This window comes from Sebastes umbrosus, chromosome 11 (assembly GCF_015220745.1).
Source record: "Sebastes umbrosus isolate fSebUmb1 chromosome 11, fSebUmb1.pri, whole genome shotgun sequence".
Classification (NCBI taxonomy): Eukaryota; Metazoa; Chordata; class Actinopteri; order Perciformes; family Sebastidae; genus Sebastes; species Sebastes umbrosus.
This window is the reverse complement of record NC_051279.1, coordinates 14,220,136-14,242,120: the sequence shown is the minus strand read 5'-3', so window position 1 is coordinate 14,242,120 and position 21,985 is coordinate 14,220,136. Positions and strand designations below refer to the sequence as shown.

At 39.6% G+C, this 21,985-nt stretch overlaps 2 protein-coding genes across 2 annotated transcripts; one reads left to right on the top strand and one right to left on the bottom strand.

Annotated features, from left to right (window-relative positions):
• Positions 1 to 571: 571 nt before the first annotated feature.
• On the bottom strand, positions 572 to 11,674 carry si:ch1073-90m23.1 (rap1 GTPase-activating protein 2). The gene is given in 32 exon segments (XM_037784327.1): positions 572 to 1,409; positions 1,492 to 1,513; positions 1,603 to 1,689; positions 1,781 to 1,934; positions 2,385 to 2,471; positions 3,103 to 3,144; positions 3,146 to 3,175; positions 3,723 to 3,753; positions 3,755 to 3,840; positions 3,842 to 3,886; positions 4,000 to 4,062; positions 4,064 to 4,130; positions 4,226 to 4,236; positions 4,238 to 4,330; positions 5,027 to 5,110; positions 5,204 to 5,245; positions 5,247 to 5,258; positions 5,626 to 5,661; positions 5,663 to 5,705; positions 6,515 to 6,588; positions 6,591 to 6,614; positions 6,697 to 6,786; positions 6,788 to 6,811; positions 6,813 to 6,857; positions 6,859 to 6,897; positions 7,078 to 7,125; positions 7,219 to 7,254; positions 7,438 to 7,528; positions 7,653 to 7,709; positions 7,844 to 7,886; positions 7,889 to 8,379; positions 11,551 to 11,674. Coding segments are annotated over 31 exon segments (1,710 nt in total). The 5' UTR covers positions 7,914 to 8,379; positions 11,551 to 11,674; the 3' UTR covers positions 572 to 1,330.
• casp2 (caspase 2, apoptosis-related cysteine peptidase) lies at positions 10,860 to 21,558 on the top strand. The gene is given in 15 exon segments (XM_037784313.1): positions 10,860 to 11,002; positions 11,567 to 11,730; positions 13,388 to 13,558; positions 13,662 to 13,736; positions 13,964 to 14,146; positions 14,367 to 14,436; positions 14,818 to 14,912; positions 15,581 to 15,733; positions 15,735 to 15,764; positions 16,254 to 16,289; positions 16,291 to 16,383; positions 16,476 to 16,566; positions 18,101 to 18,301; positions 19,443 to 19,552; positions 19,666 to 21,558. Coding segments are annotated over 14 exon segments (1,593 nt in total). The 5' UTR covers positions 10,860 to 11,002; positions 11,567 to 11,580; the 3' UTR covers positions 19,801 to 21,558.
• The last annotated feature ends 427 nt before the right edge of the window (positions 21,559 to 21,985 follow it).

The following is a 21,985-nucleotide window of genomic DNA, read 5'->3' as shown; positions in this document are numbered from 1 at the left end:
TTTTAAAAAATTTTTTTTTTTAATGCCATGCGATCTACCCACACTACCTTTGCGATCTACCCACACTACCTTTGCGATCTACCCACACTACCTTTGCGATCTACCCACACTACCTTTGCGGAATCGACCGGTAGATCGCGATCGACGTATTGGGCACCCCTGTGTTAGAATCTGTGCTGCTGTGGCAACTGCAATTTCCCCACGGGGATGAATAAAGTGCTATCCTATCCTGTAATTTAATAATAAATTACACTTTCATATTTGCTGAGAAACATACAAATATGAAACTAACAAAAAACAATTAGAATTGTGTGTCACATTCAAATTATAACTTCAATTTATTATGTCTTTCTGTTACAGTATTTAACAGTTACGGGACATTGTTACACTTGTGTTTGTCTAATTTGTCACTTTTTTGGCCTGTTGCACTAACAAAAAATAAATAAATGAAGAAGTTACGTTCATAATTCCAAGATGTATTCCCAAGAATTAAGTACAGTTTTGAGGTTCATCTACTTTATGCTTCTACTACTCTATATTTAAGAGGAAAATATTTCACTTTATAATTTATTTAGAATATTTCACTACATTTATTTTACAGCTACTAGTTACTTTGCAGATTAAGATTTTACACAGAAAACCTCAAATGTTTACACATTACAGCATCAGTAATAATAATTCTAATTATGTCATATAGTACATTTAGCGGATAATGTGTTTTTACTTTTACTAATTAACATTTCAATGCAGACTTTTACTCAAAGTATTTTTATAACGTAAAACATCTTCCATCACAGTATATTCTTCCTCTCTCTTCTGCTTATTGTTACATTCAGTGTAACATGTTTGTTTCTTAAATTGCCAACATCATCTGTCTTTTTCAATAATCATGTTTTACTGGTATCATTATACCCATCGTCATCATCAAAACAATCACTCTTAATGTTATGCTTATTGTACTAATCATCATCAATCATTTCCTCTGCTGTTCCTCAACTCTGTCTCCTCTCCTCTTCCTCTTTTTGCATCCCTCACTGAAGTAAAAACATTTTTTATTGACAATAAAAACACACACGTGCAAACTCAAAAACATTCAGCCTTTTCCTGGCAGTTTTATATCTTTAACATTTCACTGAAATACAATGTTAAGCTTTTCATTTATGTAGAATATTGCTGCTATGACAGTCAAATATTTATATTCTCAGAAATTCTATTTACTTTTACACTCTATTGTACAATTAAGCCATCCAGTAGGATAATAAAGTAGTAACCATATAGGCTAGCAATGTCTATATATTAACAATTAAAATCTACAAATTCATATTTCCTTTTATGTCTCTTCTTGAGGACTTGCTTGATCTTTGAGTTCAGCCGGCCCCAAACTGTCAGCAGGTCCTGGAGATTTGTCACTGAAAAGCAGAAAAAAAAAATTGTATTTCTAACTCAAATCATACCAAAAAGATAACATTTTCACATTTTCACAAGTCTTACCTCTCTCCATCTTTCTCTGTCTGTAAAGGAAATTAGTAAAGAATATTAGTTCAAACCTTTCAATAAGTATTTATTCAGTCACATTCAATCACATTGTGAATGTTGTACCTTTAGGCTTCTGTGAAGCACTGCTGCCACCAACCTTCCTGGGTACCCCGAGAGTCTCAAAAGAGTGACTCCGCACTCGTATGGCTCTCTGATGACAGAGATTCAGAGGGAGAATGATAAAGTGAAAATAGTAAAGTCAAGTACGAGAGAGTATCTGAAATTTGAGGCCAACATTTACCTTTAAAGTTTTCAATGAATCCTCCACTCCCCTCAGATGACCCCCGTGCACCCTCAGAAGTTGGGAGAGCAGACAGTGATGGATCCCCCATCATGCACTGGGAACGGGTGGAGAGTTCAGCCTGCAGGCTCTCCAGGAGCAAGGAACGAGTGCGGAGCTGCATAAGAGAGGTCAGACAGGAGAGCACAAAGCAGAGATAAAATATTATTATTGTTATTATTTATTAATTAATAATATTATATAATATTAATATTATATATATTATTATTATTAATAATAATAATAATAATAATAATAATAATAATCCCCCCCTCCCTTAGAGTCCCACACTTTCAATATATGTGAGAAACTAACATATGAAACTATCAAAAACAATTACAATTTTGTGCCAAATTCAAATTATAACTTCTATTTATTATGTCTTACTGTTTACAGTATTTAACAGTTAAGGGACATTGTTACACTTGTGTCTGTCTAATTTGTCAATTTTTTGTCCCATTGCACTAACAAAAAATAAATAAATAAAGAGGTTACGTTCATAATTCCAAGGTGTATTCCCAAGCATTAAGTACAGTTTTGAAATGAAATTACGTATTTTTCACTCTACCTCTAGTGTGCTGAATCGTTGAGCTTTATAGCAGGAAATCTCTGCATTGATGAGTTTAGTCAGAAGGAATTCTCTCAGCAGGGAACGCTAAAAGTCAGGACAGAAGAAACCCAAGACTTGTGAAGTATCTCAATAACTATTGTGTACTGTAGTGATTCAGGTAAGCAAGTTTGTAGACAGGTGGAGAAGTAAAGTTTACTGGGTGGATGATCAAAGCAAGGTTTGTTAACAAGACAAGGGGCCTAGGCAGGCAAAAGTTAAACAGGCAAATAAGGACCAAAAACTATAGGCGGACAGGACCGTGTCCCCAATTCTATACTACAGGACTGTTCTAAGCGGGTTTTGAGTATATAGTGTGTTCACACTAATGACACAAATTAAATTATAATCAAAGCAGACAGCATACATATTCATTAATAAAACTATTCCTCCCACAATGCATTGCACAAAATGAAATGAGGGTGCTGCTCACAGCTGGAAGAATTTAAATAAGTTGTGGATGGTGGTGAAAACTACTCCAAAAATTGTGGGAAAAAATAAACAAGATTTAAATCTTTGGAAAACATTTGATGTCTATATTTGTGAAGTGTCCACTGGTAGACTGACAACAACGAAAAATATGAAAATTATGATTTTGTCTGTTGCTGCTACATATATTTCTTGAAGTACTGTATTTTGAGAATGAAAACAGCTTGTTGACCTTTGTATTGTTTCTTACATCTGTGAAGGTGGGAGGATCCGAGAGGACCGGACCAAAGGGGAGGAACATCCTCTCTGGCTGTGACGGACACCTGGGAAGAGGGAACAAATATTAGAAATGGACTGATAACCGGCCTTGCTGAAATTATTTGTTGATATTAGCTGATAACAGATGCATTAATCTATATCTCTACTGATAAGCAGCATAGCAATACCAAGTTGTTAAGAATTGCATAGTCTGTCCACCAGAGAGCAGTGACAGGGTTTATTTTTTCTAATGTAAAATGTCCCAACATCGATCAAAATTACAAATTTAAGATATCTTTATTAAAAAATGTTTTTTACGTTAATTGTTTATGATACACAAATTATAGAGAAAAAGTAAATAATAAATAAATATTTCCATATATGCACAGGTTGTTAATCGCATTGAACTGAGTGGTAATGTAAAGTGTGATGTAAAAACTAAACCGCAATCTTCAAATTATATTCCCTCAAATATCATAAACTGTGTATCACGATATCTCAATATATGATTTCATGCCGGATACCATTCCATTGAAAGATGTTAGAATTTTCATATTGATTTATCGCCCAACACTAATGATAGATTCAACCGTGCTTGTTTTTTTAACTCACCTGGTATGCAGTTTCACCGGCGTCCTCTGCGACCCTGAATCCTCCGGACCACCAGGAAACAGTGCAGGAAGTGAGACTGTGATGACGTCAGATAAAACCGGGTTTGGCCCTCCTGGTAGGACCAACGCTACTATGTCATTACCAATGTGTCTTTTTCTTTGTAACTGTGTAGGGAGAGAAAAAAGTGTGTCAGTGTCTAGTCAGTAACTAGTTCCATAAATACCCTTAGATACTGTCCTGCATGTGAATCATCATGGCTTATGATACAGTAACCAACCTGCTGTGGGTCTCCGTCTGTGAAGGGCAGTTTAGTTGCGACATGGAACATGATTTCTCTCCCGGTGAAAGGAAGTGAAGACCGCTTCGCTTCCTGTCTGGCCATGACACACATCCAGTCCTCCTCGGAACCTGAGAAAACAGAGCGAAAAGAAAGAAATCATGTGATGTTACACACTGATTGTGTCATTCGTCCGGCTAAACAACGTCAACATAGTGTACTTTACCCGGTGAAGCCTTTGCAGTTGAATCGTCTCTCCCAAATAGAAAGGAAACTCTTTAAACTCTTCACTTTTCCTCATTGTTTACCAAGTATGTCCTTCCTCAGTGAACTAGAGAGAGACAGATGTTGTCTGAGTGGTTATGATATGGTGCCATATTTCACTCATTTCCTATGAATGTTGCACCTGATTCAACTGTTATCAGGCCATTAAAAAGGGCGTTATCGGTTGCTATAAGCACCATATTGTAGATATGGGTCAGTAGGGGCCTACTACGCCTACTACGTTGTAAAACTGAATGCTAAAGCAACACGTTGTTAAACTGAATGAAATGTTATGTTTTGAACACAAACAAAAGGCTTTGTTAGGTTTAGGCAACAAAACTACAACTTCTTTAGGTTTAGGCAACAAAACACTCTGTTAAGTTAAGGGGAAAACATTGTGTTTTGGCTTAAAATAACTACGTTTCAAAAGTTAAAATGAAACTTAAACATTGTGAACACAAAGACAAACTTTCTCCACGGATGCGAACCCCGGTCTCCTGGTTTCACGCTGTTTATACTACAGTCCCTGATTTCGCTTCTGCTCCAGTCATATTTACTACGGCCCGGAGGTCGCTGGGTCCTTTCTGGGTTTGGGTTCTTTATACCTTCTTTCAGTTATCGAACCATGTGACTGGATGATAAAACCTACCAGTGGGTGTAGTAGGCCCCTATCGACCCACATCTATGGTGCTTACAGCGACAATAACACCTATTTAATAACCTGACATCAGTCTAATCAAACCATTTCTGCACACTTTCTTACCTGCCCATCCTTTTGGTACAAAATGCCAAACTTGAAATTTGGAGACACTCTGTGTTCATCAAATGTAGTTATGAGTTCTGGCGCCTGAGGGATGAGTGAGAGGGAGGAATTAATCTTTGAGAGGATTTAAAATAAGTGGTCTTTATTTTCAGTTATTGGTCATTTTTAGAGCATTACCTTGAGGTAGCTGACCACTTCAAACTTTGAGACAGTCACTCTTGTCACAGAGCATCTACAGAGAAGATGAGTCATTTTACAGACTTAATAACTACTTACATTTATCAAACACTGTACTGAAGTACAATTCTGAGGGATTTTTCTTGAGTACTTCTATTTTATGCTACTTTATACTTCTATTTCCCTGTGTTTCAGATGTCTTTTTACTCCCCTACATTTTATTTGGCATTATAGATATTTTTTTACATAAAAATTCTACATGCACATTTTTTTTCAGGTTACCTGTTTCATGTACTACCGTCACGATATAGTGACCGTTTTATAAAAATAACTTTTTTTAATCATATTGCTCCAATCTCGCCTACTTCGACTTTAAATGGACATGAATACTTCCTCCTTTCCGAATAAGTAGTAGTCGATACCTTTGCTAGTTCAACAGCAGATGGGATGTTGGGAAAAGAGAGACAGAGAGAAAACTCCATGCAGAGAGCACTCCTTCATTCTGTGAGACAAGAAAACACAATCACAGTATTATCATCTCTGATGCAGGATTGCTTGGATTTAAAAGGGTAACTTCAGTATTTTTTCAACCTGGACCGTATTTCCCCATGTTTTTGTGTCTAACTGACTAATAGTGACAACGATTTCTGAAATTGGTCCAGTATTGAGGTAGAGCACTGCAAACGGCAGCTGCCCACGGGGTGCAATATGGTGCTATTGGGGCAAGCTGGCACCGATCATTTACGTCCACTAAAGTGTTTGTTTTTGCCTTGACCGACTCTGATTGTTATTATAACTGTCCGACATTATGGAAAGAGTCTCGCTCAAGGAGATGTCTTGTTCTGAAATCCGGCGAGGTGATGTGTTGCCGGAAGACAACGGAGGAATACATCCATGGTGGAAACGTGAGTGCCAGCCGGGCAGAGTTTTTACGTTGTAGTACAGAAAGCGTAGCTTAGTGTTATCTAAAATATGTTCATTGTCATGGCTGAATATCTAGATGATTTTGACAATGTGGATGAGGTTGTACTTATTTGAGCCAGAGTATACGGATATTCATATTTCACAACGAGACTTCTCCTGAGCGGGGACTTGGACACAATAACAAACAGACTGGATCAAGCAAAAGGTAAGACAAATGTTTTATTTCTCTGTAGGGTCCCTTCTATAATGTTGTCACAACTGAATGCGTTGAGTTGAGGGGGACTTTAAGGAAAAGTATGGTGCTCTGGGAAACGCTTCTGCTTGTATTGCAGCTTGGATTATACAAAAATGGTCTCATAGTTGGCTAAAATGGGTTAAGATCTCAACCTTAGTATCACCCGCAGCTTGCTCTCCTCTTCCTCCAGACACACAGAGAGAACCAGAGGCCCCAAACATGGATCCCACTTGCTGTGAAGGAGTGATGGTACTAAAGGGAAACAAAAGATGACAAAACACAAGTCCAGGAAAGATAAACACATTCCTTGAGACTTTAGATAAAGTCTGCTTACTCGTGAGTGGAAGAACTCGTGGTAGATTTTCGCCTCCCCGTCTCTCTCCATGATGTCGTAGCTCTCTGGATCGAGGCCATAGTGGGAGGCAGGTGGGACTCACGTCTACAAGCCTCATCCAGAGGGGGGTCTATCCAGTAGCCCCCCAGCTCCGGAGGGAGGAATGAGCGGCAGCTCTCCACCTATTGTTAAAAGCTGACACTAAAATAGACACAAAGGAGCACCTGATGATGATGAGGGTCTGTTGTTTTCTGTTGTTTAGGGAAACAAATGTCATGGCGTTTCATAGAAAGGTAAGTGTGTCAACACACACTCACACAGGATCAAACCCGCATAAAGAGTCAGCGCTGTGTTTTTTTTACCCTCAGATTGAAGACTAACCTTTAGAGGAAGAGGGAATTCACACCGCTGCTCATCGATCCTGCTGCCCTGATGGACGAGGGAGTATTGATAAGATGATAAGAAACTTCTCTTGCTCAACACCAATGAACACTACACAAGATCAATGGTGCTGTAACTCACCTGCAGCTTCTCAATGATTTCAAACAGCTCTGTGTCCTGATACCAACAACAGGCAGCAGATGTCAGACACAAATGCAGACGGAGAGAAAGGGAAGGAGAAACGTGGGGAGAAAGAGGAACATGAAAAAATAGTTCAGTTGCAAATGTAAACTTCTCAGAAATGCAGGATACATTAAAATAAGAGGGGACGGTGCACGCTGAACATGATAATAATATTACCCTCTGGTTGCTGCTGGCAGAGAGGAAAGGCTTTCTGTCACTGGCGGGAGAGTCCAGGATGTCCAGTATTTTGTCCTCTGCAGATTCAGGTCTGCAGCAACAGGTGTCATTCACAGCACAATTCATCACTTCTCATTCAGTTATTAATTTACACAATAAAGCTGGAATGTTATAGCTAGAAATATCTGCAACAAGAAAAGAAAATACAACCTCACCTCGTCTCATCCCCACATGTGAATCTGTCCACACTGTAAACAAGGAAGTGAGAAATACTCCGAGAAGAAAAACGTACTACTAAACATACTTATATCTAAAAAATAATGTCATTTATCATCCAGTAAGTGCAGCTACTCAATTGACTTGAAAATGTCAGTCCTAATTTGAGACAAACAGTGTCTTTACTCACCCTCCATATGCCCCAAAAGTGAAACTTCTCTTTCTGGAGAAGACATGTCATTCCTCTTTTCTCTCTCCATGGCTTTGGTGTCACTGTGGATGTTTGTACATGCCAGTTTGCTACCAGAGTCAATCAGGGCTGGCTATGGTTGAATTAATTCACTCTATCATCCTGTCACTCCTCCTCCTCCTCTCTGCCCCCTGCCTCTCACTCATTTAAGCTTCCCTTTCCTCCCTCTGTCCTGCTGTCAGCCAGACATTCAGCAGCGTTAACCCGCTCATGGTCGCAGGTGCAAGCAGCTGCCTCAAACTATAAAACGGACACACTCGGGCTACTTCATGCCATCGATCCTCCTGCTTTAATAAACAGTTGTGGTAGTTTGTCAGCCTGACTGAACTTAAAGATAGACTTGTGAATATATAAAGAAATGGGTGAGACATTTTCCTCCCGGACCTGTTACCCTTTGAGTCTGTAAGGATCATCAATTATTGACAGCACACACAGGGAGGGTGAGGAGATAGACAGCAGGGGAGGGTGAAGTAAGCCTGAGGAGAGAGACACAGAGACAGATGAGGTGTGCACATTTAAATGGTTTAAATTACATTTACTTACATCACAGTTTACACTTCATGTACAGGATCACCAGATAAATCTAAGGGTCGTCAGATGATTAATGGGGCAGGAAAGAAGAAAAAAGTTCTGCTGTTTGTTTTATTTGTGCATTTTTATGAAATATTAGATAATTTGAGCTTCAAACAGGCATTTAAATGAAACCATGAGAGAAGTTTAAAGGATAAATGTCTCTTTGGTGGAAATTTTAAGAACTCATAGTCATCTAAAACACTTGACAAGGACCCCATGTGAGGGGAACAACTGGTTTAATATATAACAATGCATTATATTTTTACAAGCTTATCCAATGTTTTTGATGTAAAATCTTACTCTGAACAGTAAGTTGTCATGTAAATGTAGTATAAAAAGTAAAATATTTCCTCGTATGTAGAAGTATAAAGTAGTGCTGCTGTCATTTCTAACTTCGACACAAATACCTTGAAAAATATCGATATTCTATACCATTTTGCCAACATTGCCGGCATAAAATGTTAGATTATTAGAAGATAAATAGCGTGTGTGTGTGTGTGGTGTGTGTGTGTGTGTGTCAACTCGCTGTCGAAGAGAAGAAAGCTCAGCTGGTACCCGTGTATCGATACTGTGGAAAATGAGTGTTGAAACCATTTCAATATTCAGTATTGATATGGTATCGATGCTTCGATGTTTTTGCAACACTAGTATAAGGTAGTATTAAGAAGGGAATACTCCTAAACAAGTATCTCAAATTTGTGCTCAAGTACAATAGGCTACTTAAGTAAATGTATTTAGTTACTTTCCATTACTGCTTTTTACTGGAAGTTTAAAAGAGTCCCAGTGGTCTCTAAATTGGTTAAGAGTGTTGTTGCACTTCCCGTCACAAGTTTTGTAATGACTACTAATATATCATTAGTCATGATGAATGATCTATTTAAGATAATGGCTTTAATTTAGAATTAGGAAGTTGTATTCCTCAACAGTGGCAGCTGTTCCTTTCTTGTAAACTATTATATCCAATGATAAGATGTTACACCACTTTCAACCACTTTGTTCCCTTTTCTTTGATACTTTTTTCTCTGATGTATCTGGTCTATTAGTAGCAGTCCTTCTCTGCTCCAATTTGGTTTATTTTCTGTTTCCATTTCCACTAATTTCCGTCCATATTTATATGGTTGGAAGCTGCTTTTTTATGTTCATTTCTATAGGAGATATTTAAGATTTCACACAAAATACATTTAAAAAAAAAAAAAAAGAATCACATACAGGAAAATGTTAAATAAGATGTAAAAAAATAATAATAATATATATTATTGGATTATTATAGCTGATGCTTTAAATTGGAGATAATTTTAACTATTTTCTATACCGTTGGGTAGTTTAATCTGAACATTGTAACAAACAAGATATCTGTTAAATAGCAGAAGTACACGATTTATATGAATTAGAAGTATAAAATGCATAGAATAGAAATATTGGTGAATAAAACAAGTACCCACAGACTTTACTTAAAGGTCCCATATCATGCTCATTTTCAGGTTCATACTTGTTTTTTGTGTGTTCTACTAGAACATGTTTACATGCTGCAATGTTCAAAAAAACCTTTATTTTCCTCATACTGTCTGCCTGAATATGCCTGTATTTACCCTCTGTCTGAAATGCTCCGTTTAAGTGCATTTTGACGGAATTGCAACAGAATTGCGTTGCTAGGCAACAGCTTGGGTCCATGTGTACTTCCTGTCAGCTGATGATATTCACATACACTGTACCAGGAAATAAACTGGGACACATTTAGAATGTTTACGTTTTAAAATTGTGTCAAGGGTCTAAATATTGTATATTTGTGACATCACAAATGGGCATAAATCCTGACAGTTTGTTTCAAATGCAGTTTCTGAATACGGGCTGTGTGTGTATTTCCCTGTGGATTGAGTGTTTCGATACTTTCACAGTATTTATATTGAACTTAAACCTGCTTTATAATAAAAAAAAAACATGAAAATCTCAATGTTTTTAATAATATGGGACCTTTACGTGAAGTATTTCAGTAAAATATCATGATATATTCCACCACTGTTAATTACAATTAAATGTTGTTTATACTGCTATTATAATTCTTGGAAATCTCTTTATTTTGAATCCCATTCCATATCTGTCTTTTCAGCCAATATTAGTCCATCCTCTTCAAGATAAGATGGCTCTCTATTAGTTAACTGTTTGTGCTTATCATCAAAGAGCTTCTTATCAATTGGCTACTTATTGACAGAAAACACATTCAAATTCAAAATCCCATGAAGCCCCCTATCTTTGAGTATAGCTTCACAGTGGGCGGCACCAGGTTAAACACCCGGTGATTGGACACTTGAAACGCCACTCACAATATACTCTGCTCTCATTGGTCAGAATCCCCAAACAACCACTCCGTAGCCCGCCCCCTCTCAGTGCTGCACAATACCCCGCGGAAGTTGGTTGTGGAGAGTAAAGAGGCGACGGGATGTTGTCAATTTGCGTGAAATAGTGTTAAAGCACGTCGAGTTTTTTACCTGGACGGGTTTTAAATTCTGCTGCAGAAACGGAAGAACGGTAAGAAGAAAGAAAAAATTACATTTTACCAACTTTTATGAAAGAAAAGGAGGGGTTATGCGAAGTGAGCTAGCCAGCTAGTTAGCATCGGTAACTAGCCATGGACGGTTACTAACGGCCGGTAACTAGCCATGGACGGTTACTAACTGTCAGTTTAACTTCACTACAGTCTCCTGCATGGGGACGGTTGTTAACATGATTATACATAGCTTTTACATTTAGTTATTGTCTTCGCAAACTCATGAATTACCTCTGTAACGTTATACACCTGCATCAGCTAGCGTATATGATTACTAATAGCTAATCGATATGTTGTGATGATGCCTAACAGATGTATAATGTATAATATAATGTCTGATTGAGGGAGCCCAGCATCAGTGAAGTGATACTGTCTATCTGAAGCAATACATATAAACGACCACCCAGTAACGTTAAGTGGTGCAGTAAAGTAGCACCTGGAGTTGTTGACATTGTCTCTCATGTCACTTCATTATACTGTTGTTTAACTTCCTGTCTTATTGTGTTGGAGGTTCATGTGTCTTGTTTACCTTGCCTTGTACCCAGTCTGTTGGAGCAACATGTTGGAGTGTGGCATGCTGGAGCAGGACAGACGGGCTCTGAGGAGACGCTCTGCTATTCTCTGCAAACAGCTGGTGGTGGATGAGCTGCTCATTCAGTCCTTACAGGCTGAAGACATCCTAACCGAGAGCATGGCAGAGAGCATCATGGTATGTGATAATAAATTAATATCTTTTCATTTAGGACTCTACTCTACTGTCAATATGTGTTCAACTGTAACCTATCAGCAGATAATAATGCACACAGTGCACTTTCATAGACTAAGCTACTGGAGTTACCCTGCACTGTACTCATTTTTAACAGTCTCTTCTGCACTATATTCACTTTTTTAATAGTCGTGTATCACAGCTGTTACTCTGCACTACTTTTTTTCAGTTCAAACAGTTTTCTTCATCTCCTTGTATTTTTATATCTGGTATATTATTTTGTACTTTGCACTACTAACTTTTTTACTGCCTTTTTACTAACATGTTTTGCACTATGGAACTGTGATGCTGGAAACTTGAATTTCCCTCCGGATCAATAAAGTTACTATCTATCTATCTATCTATCTATCTATCTATCTATCTATCTATCTATCTACACCTTGAATGTTTGATACACCTGCTTACATTGTTGTCATTTAGGACTGGGTGATATGGAGAAAATGAAATGTCACGATATTTTTTTACCAAATACCTTGATATCAATATTGCAACGATATTATAGGGTTGATTATTGGTGCTTTCACAAAATATTTACACAATGAGACTTTTGATAAATAATCATGAACAACTAGAGCAGGCTGGTAAGTTCAGAAAATTACGTCACTTTACTGTAATTCAGCCTTTAAAACCAGGAAACATTTATGCCATATTACGATATCCAATATTACGATGTCTTGTATCACAATATTGTTATAATATCGCTATATTGCCTAACACTACTGTCAGTAGGTTGTTGCTTGCCTGCCAGCTAAGGTAAAGGTTATGGCCAAGTTTAGGCCCATAGGTGAAAGCTGTGTTTCTCAACGTGGAAGTCAGAACCCCTAATGGGTTCCATGATAAACCTGTGGGGTCAAAAGATGATAACAAGGAACATTTCTTCCATCATTATTATTCATCATTTGTAAAGTACCGGATACTTTCACTTCTTTGGATATGTTTTAAATGAAACAAAACCACTTTGGCAAAATGTTACTAAGGGACAGACTAAAGACTTAACTTTTGATAAGAGGTCACAAGACATTGTTTAAATTTAAGGGTTCACTAGCCAAATAGGTTGGGATCCAGGTCATGCCCTTCAGAGTACTTTTAAAGTAAGAGGTGTATTTTGGATGAGTTTGAAGTTTAGTCTCACCGATAGGATAGTGTCCGATAGGATGGATGCTGGATCAAAGAAATATCTAGCAGAATTAAAACAGATCGATCTGCACACCGCTGCTCTTAGCCTGGTGCTCGAAACGTTACAGCATAAAATCTGTTTTAATTCTGAAGTTACACAAAGGCCAAAAAAAAAGATTGCCAAACACAAAGCCTACAGTTTTGATAAAATTTCATGTAAATACATGGGTTTCTCCCTGGCTGACATTACTGGTTACAACCTGAGATGCCCCCTTTAAACAACCAGTGTTTGTTTGAATACAAGCCATTTTCTTGTTAGACAGACCGTGGTGATGGTCAACTATAGAGCGTCAACAGTGGGCAATGGTTAGAAAACAAAATGTCATGATATTAGGCGTGTAAAAAAACGGTAAATCAAATATACTATTATATTTCATGTTTGCTAGTGATGTTTATATTTCTGGTCTGATCTCCTCTACTCTAGGCTGAGCAAACATCTCAGAAACGAAGCTGGCGCTTATTACTACTCTTACCAAAGCGGGGGCCCAGAGCCTTTAGCAGCTTCTGCTCAGTTCTGCTGGAAACTGAGCAGCAGCACCTGTATGACTTGCTCATACAATCACCAGAAAAAGATGGCAAAGAGACACCTGTAGAGGTGAGTGTGCACTTCATCAAACATCACACAACACAAAGCTACAGTTTACACAGCAGATTCTTACTAGACTTAGTGTAATTTTTAGTCTGTTTTCTGCTCACAGAGTATACAGCCTGAGGAAGAGCCAGAGGGAAATGCAAGGCGACTAGACAGACAGACAACTGAAAAGAAGAGAGAGGTGAGCGGGGTGCTTATAGTCCCTCAACCAGGATTGTCTTCATTTTCACTGTTGGGTCATTTTCAATACTTAGACGGAACAAAAGTTAATGTCCAGAGAACTTTATATCATTGAATATGTCTTTTAATGAGGTTTTATAATTGTCAGCTCAATAATACATGCTTACAGTTTGAAGAAAGTTACACATCTCTGATAACAGTATGCTCCAGTTAAATGGTCTTCTGCAGACATCCTCAGTAGACAGAGAAGAAGAGAGCGAGGTGAGCAGCACCTCATCATGCTCAGTCCGAGCCTCAGAAAGCTGTCTGCGGTCAGAGTCACCATTCAAAGGATTGGTCCCAGTCAGGGAGAAAGACAGGAAGACAGAGAGACAGAGGATGAAGAAAAGAGGAAGAGATAAGATGACAGATGTGAGAATCACAAACCACAGCCACCTTATGTTAGATGCTAAGGTAGTCAGAAAGCAGGCAGGAGATTCCCTGATAGGGAAGTTAGGAAGGCAGTTGTCATTTTCCCACACCAAGCAACCGCTGCTTCCACAGCAAAATCCTTCAATATCTGTCTTCTTTTGTTTGTGTTAAACAGCTGATGTTTTGTCTTTAATAAATTGTGCATGATTTTGAATTTCAGAGGTTTGTGGACTCTCCCCTGCCACTTCCTACCCAAGAAGAAATTGCTGCCAAGAGAGCAAGGACATATGGTGAGTGGTGTTGCAGTCTAACCTGCATTCAGGTTCAAATAGGTTTTGCTTTGTCCCATGTCAATATTTTTCTGTTTCCATGGAGACAAGGAGGGGTGTTTGGAGAAAATGTTCATCTGTTGACTAGTTTAAATAGATAAGTAATTGAATTTGAAAGTGTAAGAGTGTGGTTGCTCTAGCGTTCAGCTACTGTCTGTACCTACAGCCGCCACGCCCAAAGAGTGACTCATTCACAGCATTGTAGTACAAAGTTTGTTGTCACATAGCCGCTGGCAGGAGCACACAGCTGCCAGCGGGAGCACACAAAGATGTGTAAACTTGTCATCAGAACTTGTAACAACTAGAGCTTTTGATCTTTTGTGTCTGTGTTTGTGTGTGCAGCAGAGTCCATGGAGTTCAGTCTGGATGCAGATAGTCCCATCAACACTCCTGTGCTCCCGTGCACTCCTGACTTTTACCTCTCTCACTACCAGCAGGTAAAATACTTCTCTTCACCAGGTCAGATCAACAGGTTTGCAGTAACTTCCTCTGTTATGTTTTACCTATTACCTTTTGGGAGTTGCTTGTCTTCAGTGTTACACCATCTATCTGGATATGAGTCAATATAGAGCATTAAATGGAGAGATGCATAAAATATATTGATTGTAAAATGTATTAATTTGTAAAAAGTAATAATAGAATAAAATAACAGGCAAAGTGTTAAAGCTGCTTAGGCTGCATTCACACCAGATCCAGTGGTGCGACGAAAATGCAAGTCCTCCCGTTTATTTTGAATGGGGGTAGTGCGCTTGGGCTGCGGCCGCAGGGGGTGCAGTGGAAAAGTAGAAACAGAATCAACTTTTGGAGAAACGCAACCCGACATCACGCTGCGGAGGCCAATCACGTAACCGGTGATCCAGAGTTTTACAACCCAGCCATGAGGGAACAAAAGACGTTAATCGTCGCAGTCAATGGGCCATTAAATTGACGCTCCCACACTGCCGCACAACCCTGCGCCGAATCACTGCAACGCCTGATTTGGTGTGAATGCAGTCTTAGAAACATAATTTTTGCAATGCTTTGTCATTATTTGGACTAATTGTTCCCTTCTTTCCCTTTCCATTTCTTTACCATGCTTTTTTTTGTTTTTTCTCTCTCACTCCAGTCTTACAGAATGAAATCATCCCCTCGTGGTTTTGCTTTGGTGATCAGTAATGTGACCTTTGATCCTTGTGCTGCACCCGACCTTGACCCGAGGAAGGGAGGTGAGGTGGATGACGAGGTCCTCCGGAAGGTTTTCACAGAGCTGGACTACGTGGGTTACAGTCCACAGAGACCTCACTGCTCAGGTAACAAACACAGACGCAGTCTCTATATGTATATACAGGATGTTATTTGAAAACACAAACCATCCATTTTATTTGGTTGAGATCGCTAGAAAAAGGAAGTTGTAAAAAGAAAAGGAACAACTTTGTGAAAGTCACTTAGCTGTGTTTGTAGAAAAAAAAAATAGTTTTGGCAGGTTTGTTTAGCTCAGTTCCCGTGTTAAGTGTGGCAGTGTTATCACAAAGCAAACACACTTTACATTTGAGTCATTTAGCTTATTTTAAGAAACTTGGCATGAGTAAGCATGTTGGCTGATAGTGTCTTGCTCAAAGACACTTTGCAAAGCGTGGGTTTTGGCTGTGGGAGTGGGGAGACCATTGACTTTAAATAGATTTACCACTCAAACCCAAAATGATCTATGTAACCACATGACTGCCTTACCAATCTGTTCAGTATTTAAAATGCAACAAACTGTGTTAACTGGTTTTCCTGATTCCTTATTCTTTGTGTAGGGCATGAGGACGTGCATCGAGAACTTTTGCCGTCGGACAGACCCACCGGAAAGGGGACAGCAGTGTGGTGTGTCTGCTCTCCCATGGAGTGGAAGGAGCTATATATGGTACAGACGGACAGCTCCTGCCGGTGTGTTCTTAGTTTCTGTATATGATGTCTTTCAAGGGTAAAGATACAGCCGGTTTTCAGACATGTAACTTTGTCACTTGTTTAATTTTCAGCTGGACTGGGTGTTTGAGTCCTTTGACAATGCGCGCTGTCCCCTGCTACAGAACAAGCCGAAGATGTTTTTCATCCAGGCGTGCAGAGGAGGTAAGGCTCTTGATCACCTCATCATCATCATTAATTATTGATATACAATGTAATTAGGAAAATCTATGTATCAATACATATCTAAACCTATGTAGGCTACTCTAATAGCCATGCATGCAAATCTATGTATCAAGAAATGTATCAGTCACAAGCTTTCAATAGTGACATCATCATGAATACAAGTGACTAAAATAAGTTTCCTTTACTGGGTGTTTGGGCTCACCTGAGCTCACCCATAGAGTGAGACGTTTAGACATCCAGGAGGATTTCAGAGCTCAGCCTACACATGTGAAGAAGCCAGATGAGATGGTCCAGGCCTCTGCTGAGGTCGCCTCTCGGGTGCCTCCCAGTGGAAGTGCTCAGTGCATGTGCGTTTGTGAGGAGACACTGGTGCAGACCCATAAGAGAGATCATGATACACAAATATAAATATCCAAATATATGTCTTACAACGTGTTAAGACAACCTACGTTTCAACAGTTAGATCCCTGCAACATAATACAACCATTTACTGCAAGAGAAAAGGCAGATGCCAGCCTGTCCCTCCACATATCCAGATGTTGTCTTCTGTCACCTTCCTGGCCACTGGGACAGACAACCTGGGTGTCAGACACAGCTATTCATCAGCCACACAGCTCCAGATGCTGTGGATTGTGTCAGAATATGTCATATTTTTTTAATGTTCTGTTGTAGACTTGAATAAACGTAATACAATAGAAGTGCAATAATAGTCCGTAAACATTAATTAATCTTGTGACTTAACCAGACTTAACCCAGCTAATTAGTCTGTCTCTGTGATGGAGGTTATGGTCTGATTATACGGCTGATGACGCCCTCGACAAATCCTCAGACCCCTCCGGAGCAATCCTAATTACTGTCACACACTCCCTCGCTCCACCACAGAGCCAACCACAGGTGTGCTGCTGAAAGGCCATTAGATGTGTTGGGCCACTGCCTCTGCAAATAGCTGAAAAGTGAAAACCAATTTCATTAATTGTGTTCAGTAGAGATGCACCGCTCGATCGGTTGGCGACCAGAATCGGCTGATTTTCAGCTTGATCAGCCAAGAACGGTGACCGGCCGATCAGTCTCAGATATATCACATTCCGTGCCGGTCAAATTTACACGCATGTGCCGCATGATGGTTCATGTCGCACGCACAGCGGCACACTTTCTAGCTAGACTTGGCGACTTTTCAGACCCTCTTAGCGACTTTATTTCTAAAATGCGACCAACCACAAATTTAGCAACTTATTCAGACCCTCAGTGAAAAAGCAAGAAATATATTCAAAAACATTGTATTGTAATTCATTCCCATGGGTGCTGCTCAGAGTAATCACAATGACCGGCTCTTTTGTGCTCTTTAAATTTCAACCAAGGACTGTAGTAGGTGAGGCCGAGACAAATCAGAGTCAAAACACCCACAAAAACAATGCAAGTACGAGACAATAGAAAATAATGTCTCAAGACTTAACAAAAATGTAAAATATACACTGTTAGATGTTAGCTAAATAGAAACTTTGTTGTCTTCCAGAGGAGATGGACTGTGGAGTGGAGCAGATCGATGGGCCAGCGAGGACCTGCTCACCAGGCTGTGAACAGCGAGATGCTGGGAGGGAAGAACAGGGGGATGCAAACTCCAGACACGGAGGGGACATGGGGAGGCCCAGGATTAAACTGCCCCAGCGGTCTGACATGATCTGTGGCTTTGCATCTCTCAAAGGTCAGAAAATTTGTAAGTCTGTCCCTTTTGCTATTCTGGGGTGGATTTATGTATGAAATGTGCAACTGTGTTAATCATCTGAAGTATAAAGGGTATGAACAAATAAGAATGTGTGGGAAAATTAAGAAGCAATAGTGTATGCAGTGGAAAAAGAAACACCGATTCTTTACGGGTTATTTACTACAGCAACACTTCAACCAGCAAAAACATATCAGTTTGTTGGCTGTCTGTTTTTTTTCCTTCTGCTGATTTTGTCCTTCTACCAGTAATGCAAACTGCACTGGAACTGTAACCAAACCAATATGGAAGGATGTTGGTGGCTTTAAAGGGGAACTCCATCGATTTTTGTGTACACATCAAAGTCTGGTCTTGAGAAGTGCTACTGCATATGTGAAAAAAAAAACTGTTGTATAAAGCCTTTTGTGGCTCTGGAGGGAGCTGCACCAAGTCTGATAAGTCAGCATCGCTTGAGGCCGAAAACTACAAGTTTTAAAATGACAAGGCTTGGAGTTAAAAAGACAATATCTCTGGCTCTGGGCAGGGGATGTTTAGGGGGAGATAGCAGGTCAGCAGTAGATGTCACATAGAAGTGGTGTATACCAACTGAAAACTGGGAACCTGAAGATTAATTTGAGATGCAGCTCAGCACTGTGTGTCAGGCCTTTCTAGTCATAAATCAGAAGTAAACACAAATTAATTAATTAAAATAAATTGTGAAAGTGTATAAGGGCTAAGAACATTATGATATAAATATATGATGGGCATTTCCATGCTCTATTATGTCGCATAAGTTGTTGCAACACGTTTTGGGTTGATACCATTTGTTAAACAGACTTGGTGCTAAATTTAACCATTTTTTACCACTTGAGAATTGATCAAAATTATCAAAAATCACTCCAAAATCCACATTAAGACATTGAGGAACACCCTATTGTGGCCCCGTGCCCTTCTGTTCTGGAAACTGCTCAGAACCCAACCTCATTGTGAATCTACCTAGGAAAGCCATGACATGCTTAGGTTTTCTATTTTCATGTGATACCAGTGCCTTCACTGTAGCTCTAAACCTGAGCCTGTTACACCACCTTGGCTCTGTCTCCCTGTATCTCATCTCGATGTATTAAGCCTTTTATTGTGTGATCTCTCCCTCCTGAAGGCACAGCGGCGATGCGGAACACCAAGAGAGGATCCTGGTTTATCCAGGAACTTAACACAATGCTGCGCCACCACGCCAGAGACACACACCTTGCAGACATCATGGTGCAGGTGAACATAAAATATCCTATACCCACATATTTACATGCACAGTGTAAAATATGCTTTCTTGTTTAGGACATCACTGTAATCCTTTCTTTTTTTTTTCTCCTGTCTGTCTCCAGGTCAACAGACGTATTAAGGAGCGGGAGGGTTACGCTCCTGGCACCGCCCACCATCGCTGCAAAGAGATGTCGGAGTTCACCAGCTCATTGTGCAAAGACCTCTACCTTTTCCCCAAGTACCAACCCCAGTATTGATAAGCAAATATGCACATACACAGATAAACACACGCAGACCATTCCTTGCATTGAAGCCACTCAGTAAGGGCAAACGACTGTTCATTCCACTCCAATTACTGCCACACATTCACACATTCCTCTGTTACAACTTCATGACCAAACAGAGGATTTATTCATTCGTATTTTCTGTGTAAATACTGCCTCCTCAGACATGCACGAACACACATGCATGCATACTGTATATTCGCACAAATCTTGGAAAGAAAAAAAAGGAGCGAGCTTATGTTAATCTACATGTACTCGGAAATGGGCAACGTATTAGCATACAATTTACTCATGTCTCTGTGTGTCTGCGTCTATGCCAGTTAGAGGGATAAGTTTATAATCCTTTTTAGTCAGACAGAATCGAATTTTGTTCGTTTTCTTACCGCACAGCTACTTTGAGGTTTCACTCTCTCTTTTTAAAATGTATTTTGTACACAGATCTATTTTCGTGGCTTTATTTTGTATGAAATTGTTTTTATATGGATTTTTTAAGCCCATTCGCTTTATTTGTATATAATGTTTGTTATGAGTTGAGACCATTTCTTGTTTTTAGCATAGTGACAGGCAGGGGGCAGCACAGCAGAGATAAATGCATTTCATCGTCTGTCTTGCATCAATATTATTCATATTTCCAGTTCAAAATAGTCTTTACTGTCATGATTGCAGACAGCTTTCATTTTAGGTATAGTCGGCTACGGTGATGATTAAACGGTAAAGTCTCTGCAACAGGTTTTTTTTCAACCTGCTCTCGTCAGAGAAGTTCACTTTTTTTTTCTCACATAGTTTTCTTATGAAGAGGAAATTAACCTACAGGGCAGCTTCAAAACAAAACCTGGAATTGTTTAATTTTTTATTTTTTATTTTTTTCGCTTTCGTTTGTTGATGTTCAATCAGGAAAATTCAGCTTTTCATAAAGAGCACCCACTGTAAATATCAGCTGTGTTACTGTAGATGTGTCCCTGTCAGGGTGGTGGGCTGCCAGGGGAATGTGGTGCTACTTGTGGGGTCTTCCACCTTCAGTGTGAACTCTGACCTTTACGCTAACCCTGACTCCTAATAGTGTTTCTCCCTCTGTGTGGGAGCTGCACGTCTAGTTAGTCCCCCAACTGTTTTTGTGGTGTTTTACTGTAGCTGATACAGTAAAGATAAAACGTGTATTTCACATGTCTTCCGTAAACGATATGCAGTTTTCTACAGCAGCCTGTGCCATGTGAGGATGATCTATTAGATGAATTTATGACCATAGAGCTTTCACAGTATATTGTATCTCTTTGGCACACACACACACACACACACACACACAGAGAAATCAATTTCTCAAGGCTGTGTGAGTATTGATGTTTCCCAGAAAAGCCCTGATCAAGCAAAGTGTGTTTTGTTACAACAGTGTTGTAGTGAAGGAAACGGAGTATATGGTTGAAACAATATTGATTGTTAACCATCTGTAAACAAGGATGCTTTTAAGCTGCATGTGAGGTGCTAGAAGGGTAGAATTTACCCTGGTCTGGAAGTTGCTCACCTTTCTTATCCTTTTGGTTCTTGTAATTATTGAAACACAAACATTGGAGTAGTATAAAAGGGTTACGCTCCTGGGTCGAGATGTGTTGAAGGTTGTTGCCAAGCTCTGCTGAGGTGCAGAGTTTAGGGGGCTGGAGAGAGATTTTATTTTTGTCGATACCAATGACTGCCAAATGTTCTATACAATAAACAAGCCGTGGTTTTTAAACAAGACAAATTGTTGTTGTTTTCTTACAGCTGCATGTGAATGCGAGAGTATCTGCGTTTTTATTTGCATATGTTTGGTTTAAGCTGAATCCTGCGCCGCGAGCGTGAGGCCCTCTGCACGAATGTACACTCCTGTGCATGCTCCACTTTATTCAATCCTCCTTGTTGCTGTGTTTGTGCGTGTTGTTCCCGGCGTACAGCCTGTCCTCTCTGTTCACAGGTATAGTATAACTGGCTCCCCACTATTCCGCTGCGCTCAGGCCTCTCCATGCTGTGACTGTGACAGGACGCATGTATCTCTCACACTGCCTGCCGCCCAGTGATAATGTTCTTAGTGTATCAGATAGAGGCCCAGCCAGCTGTCCACAGTCATTCTCCCCTGACACACACATAAACACACACACACACACACACACACACACACACACACACA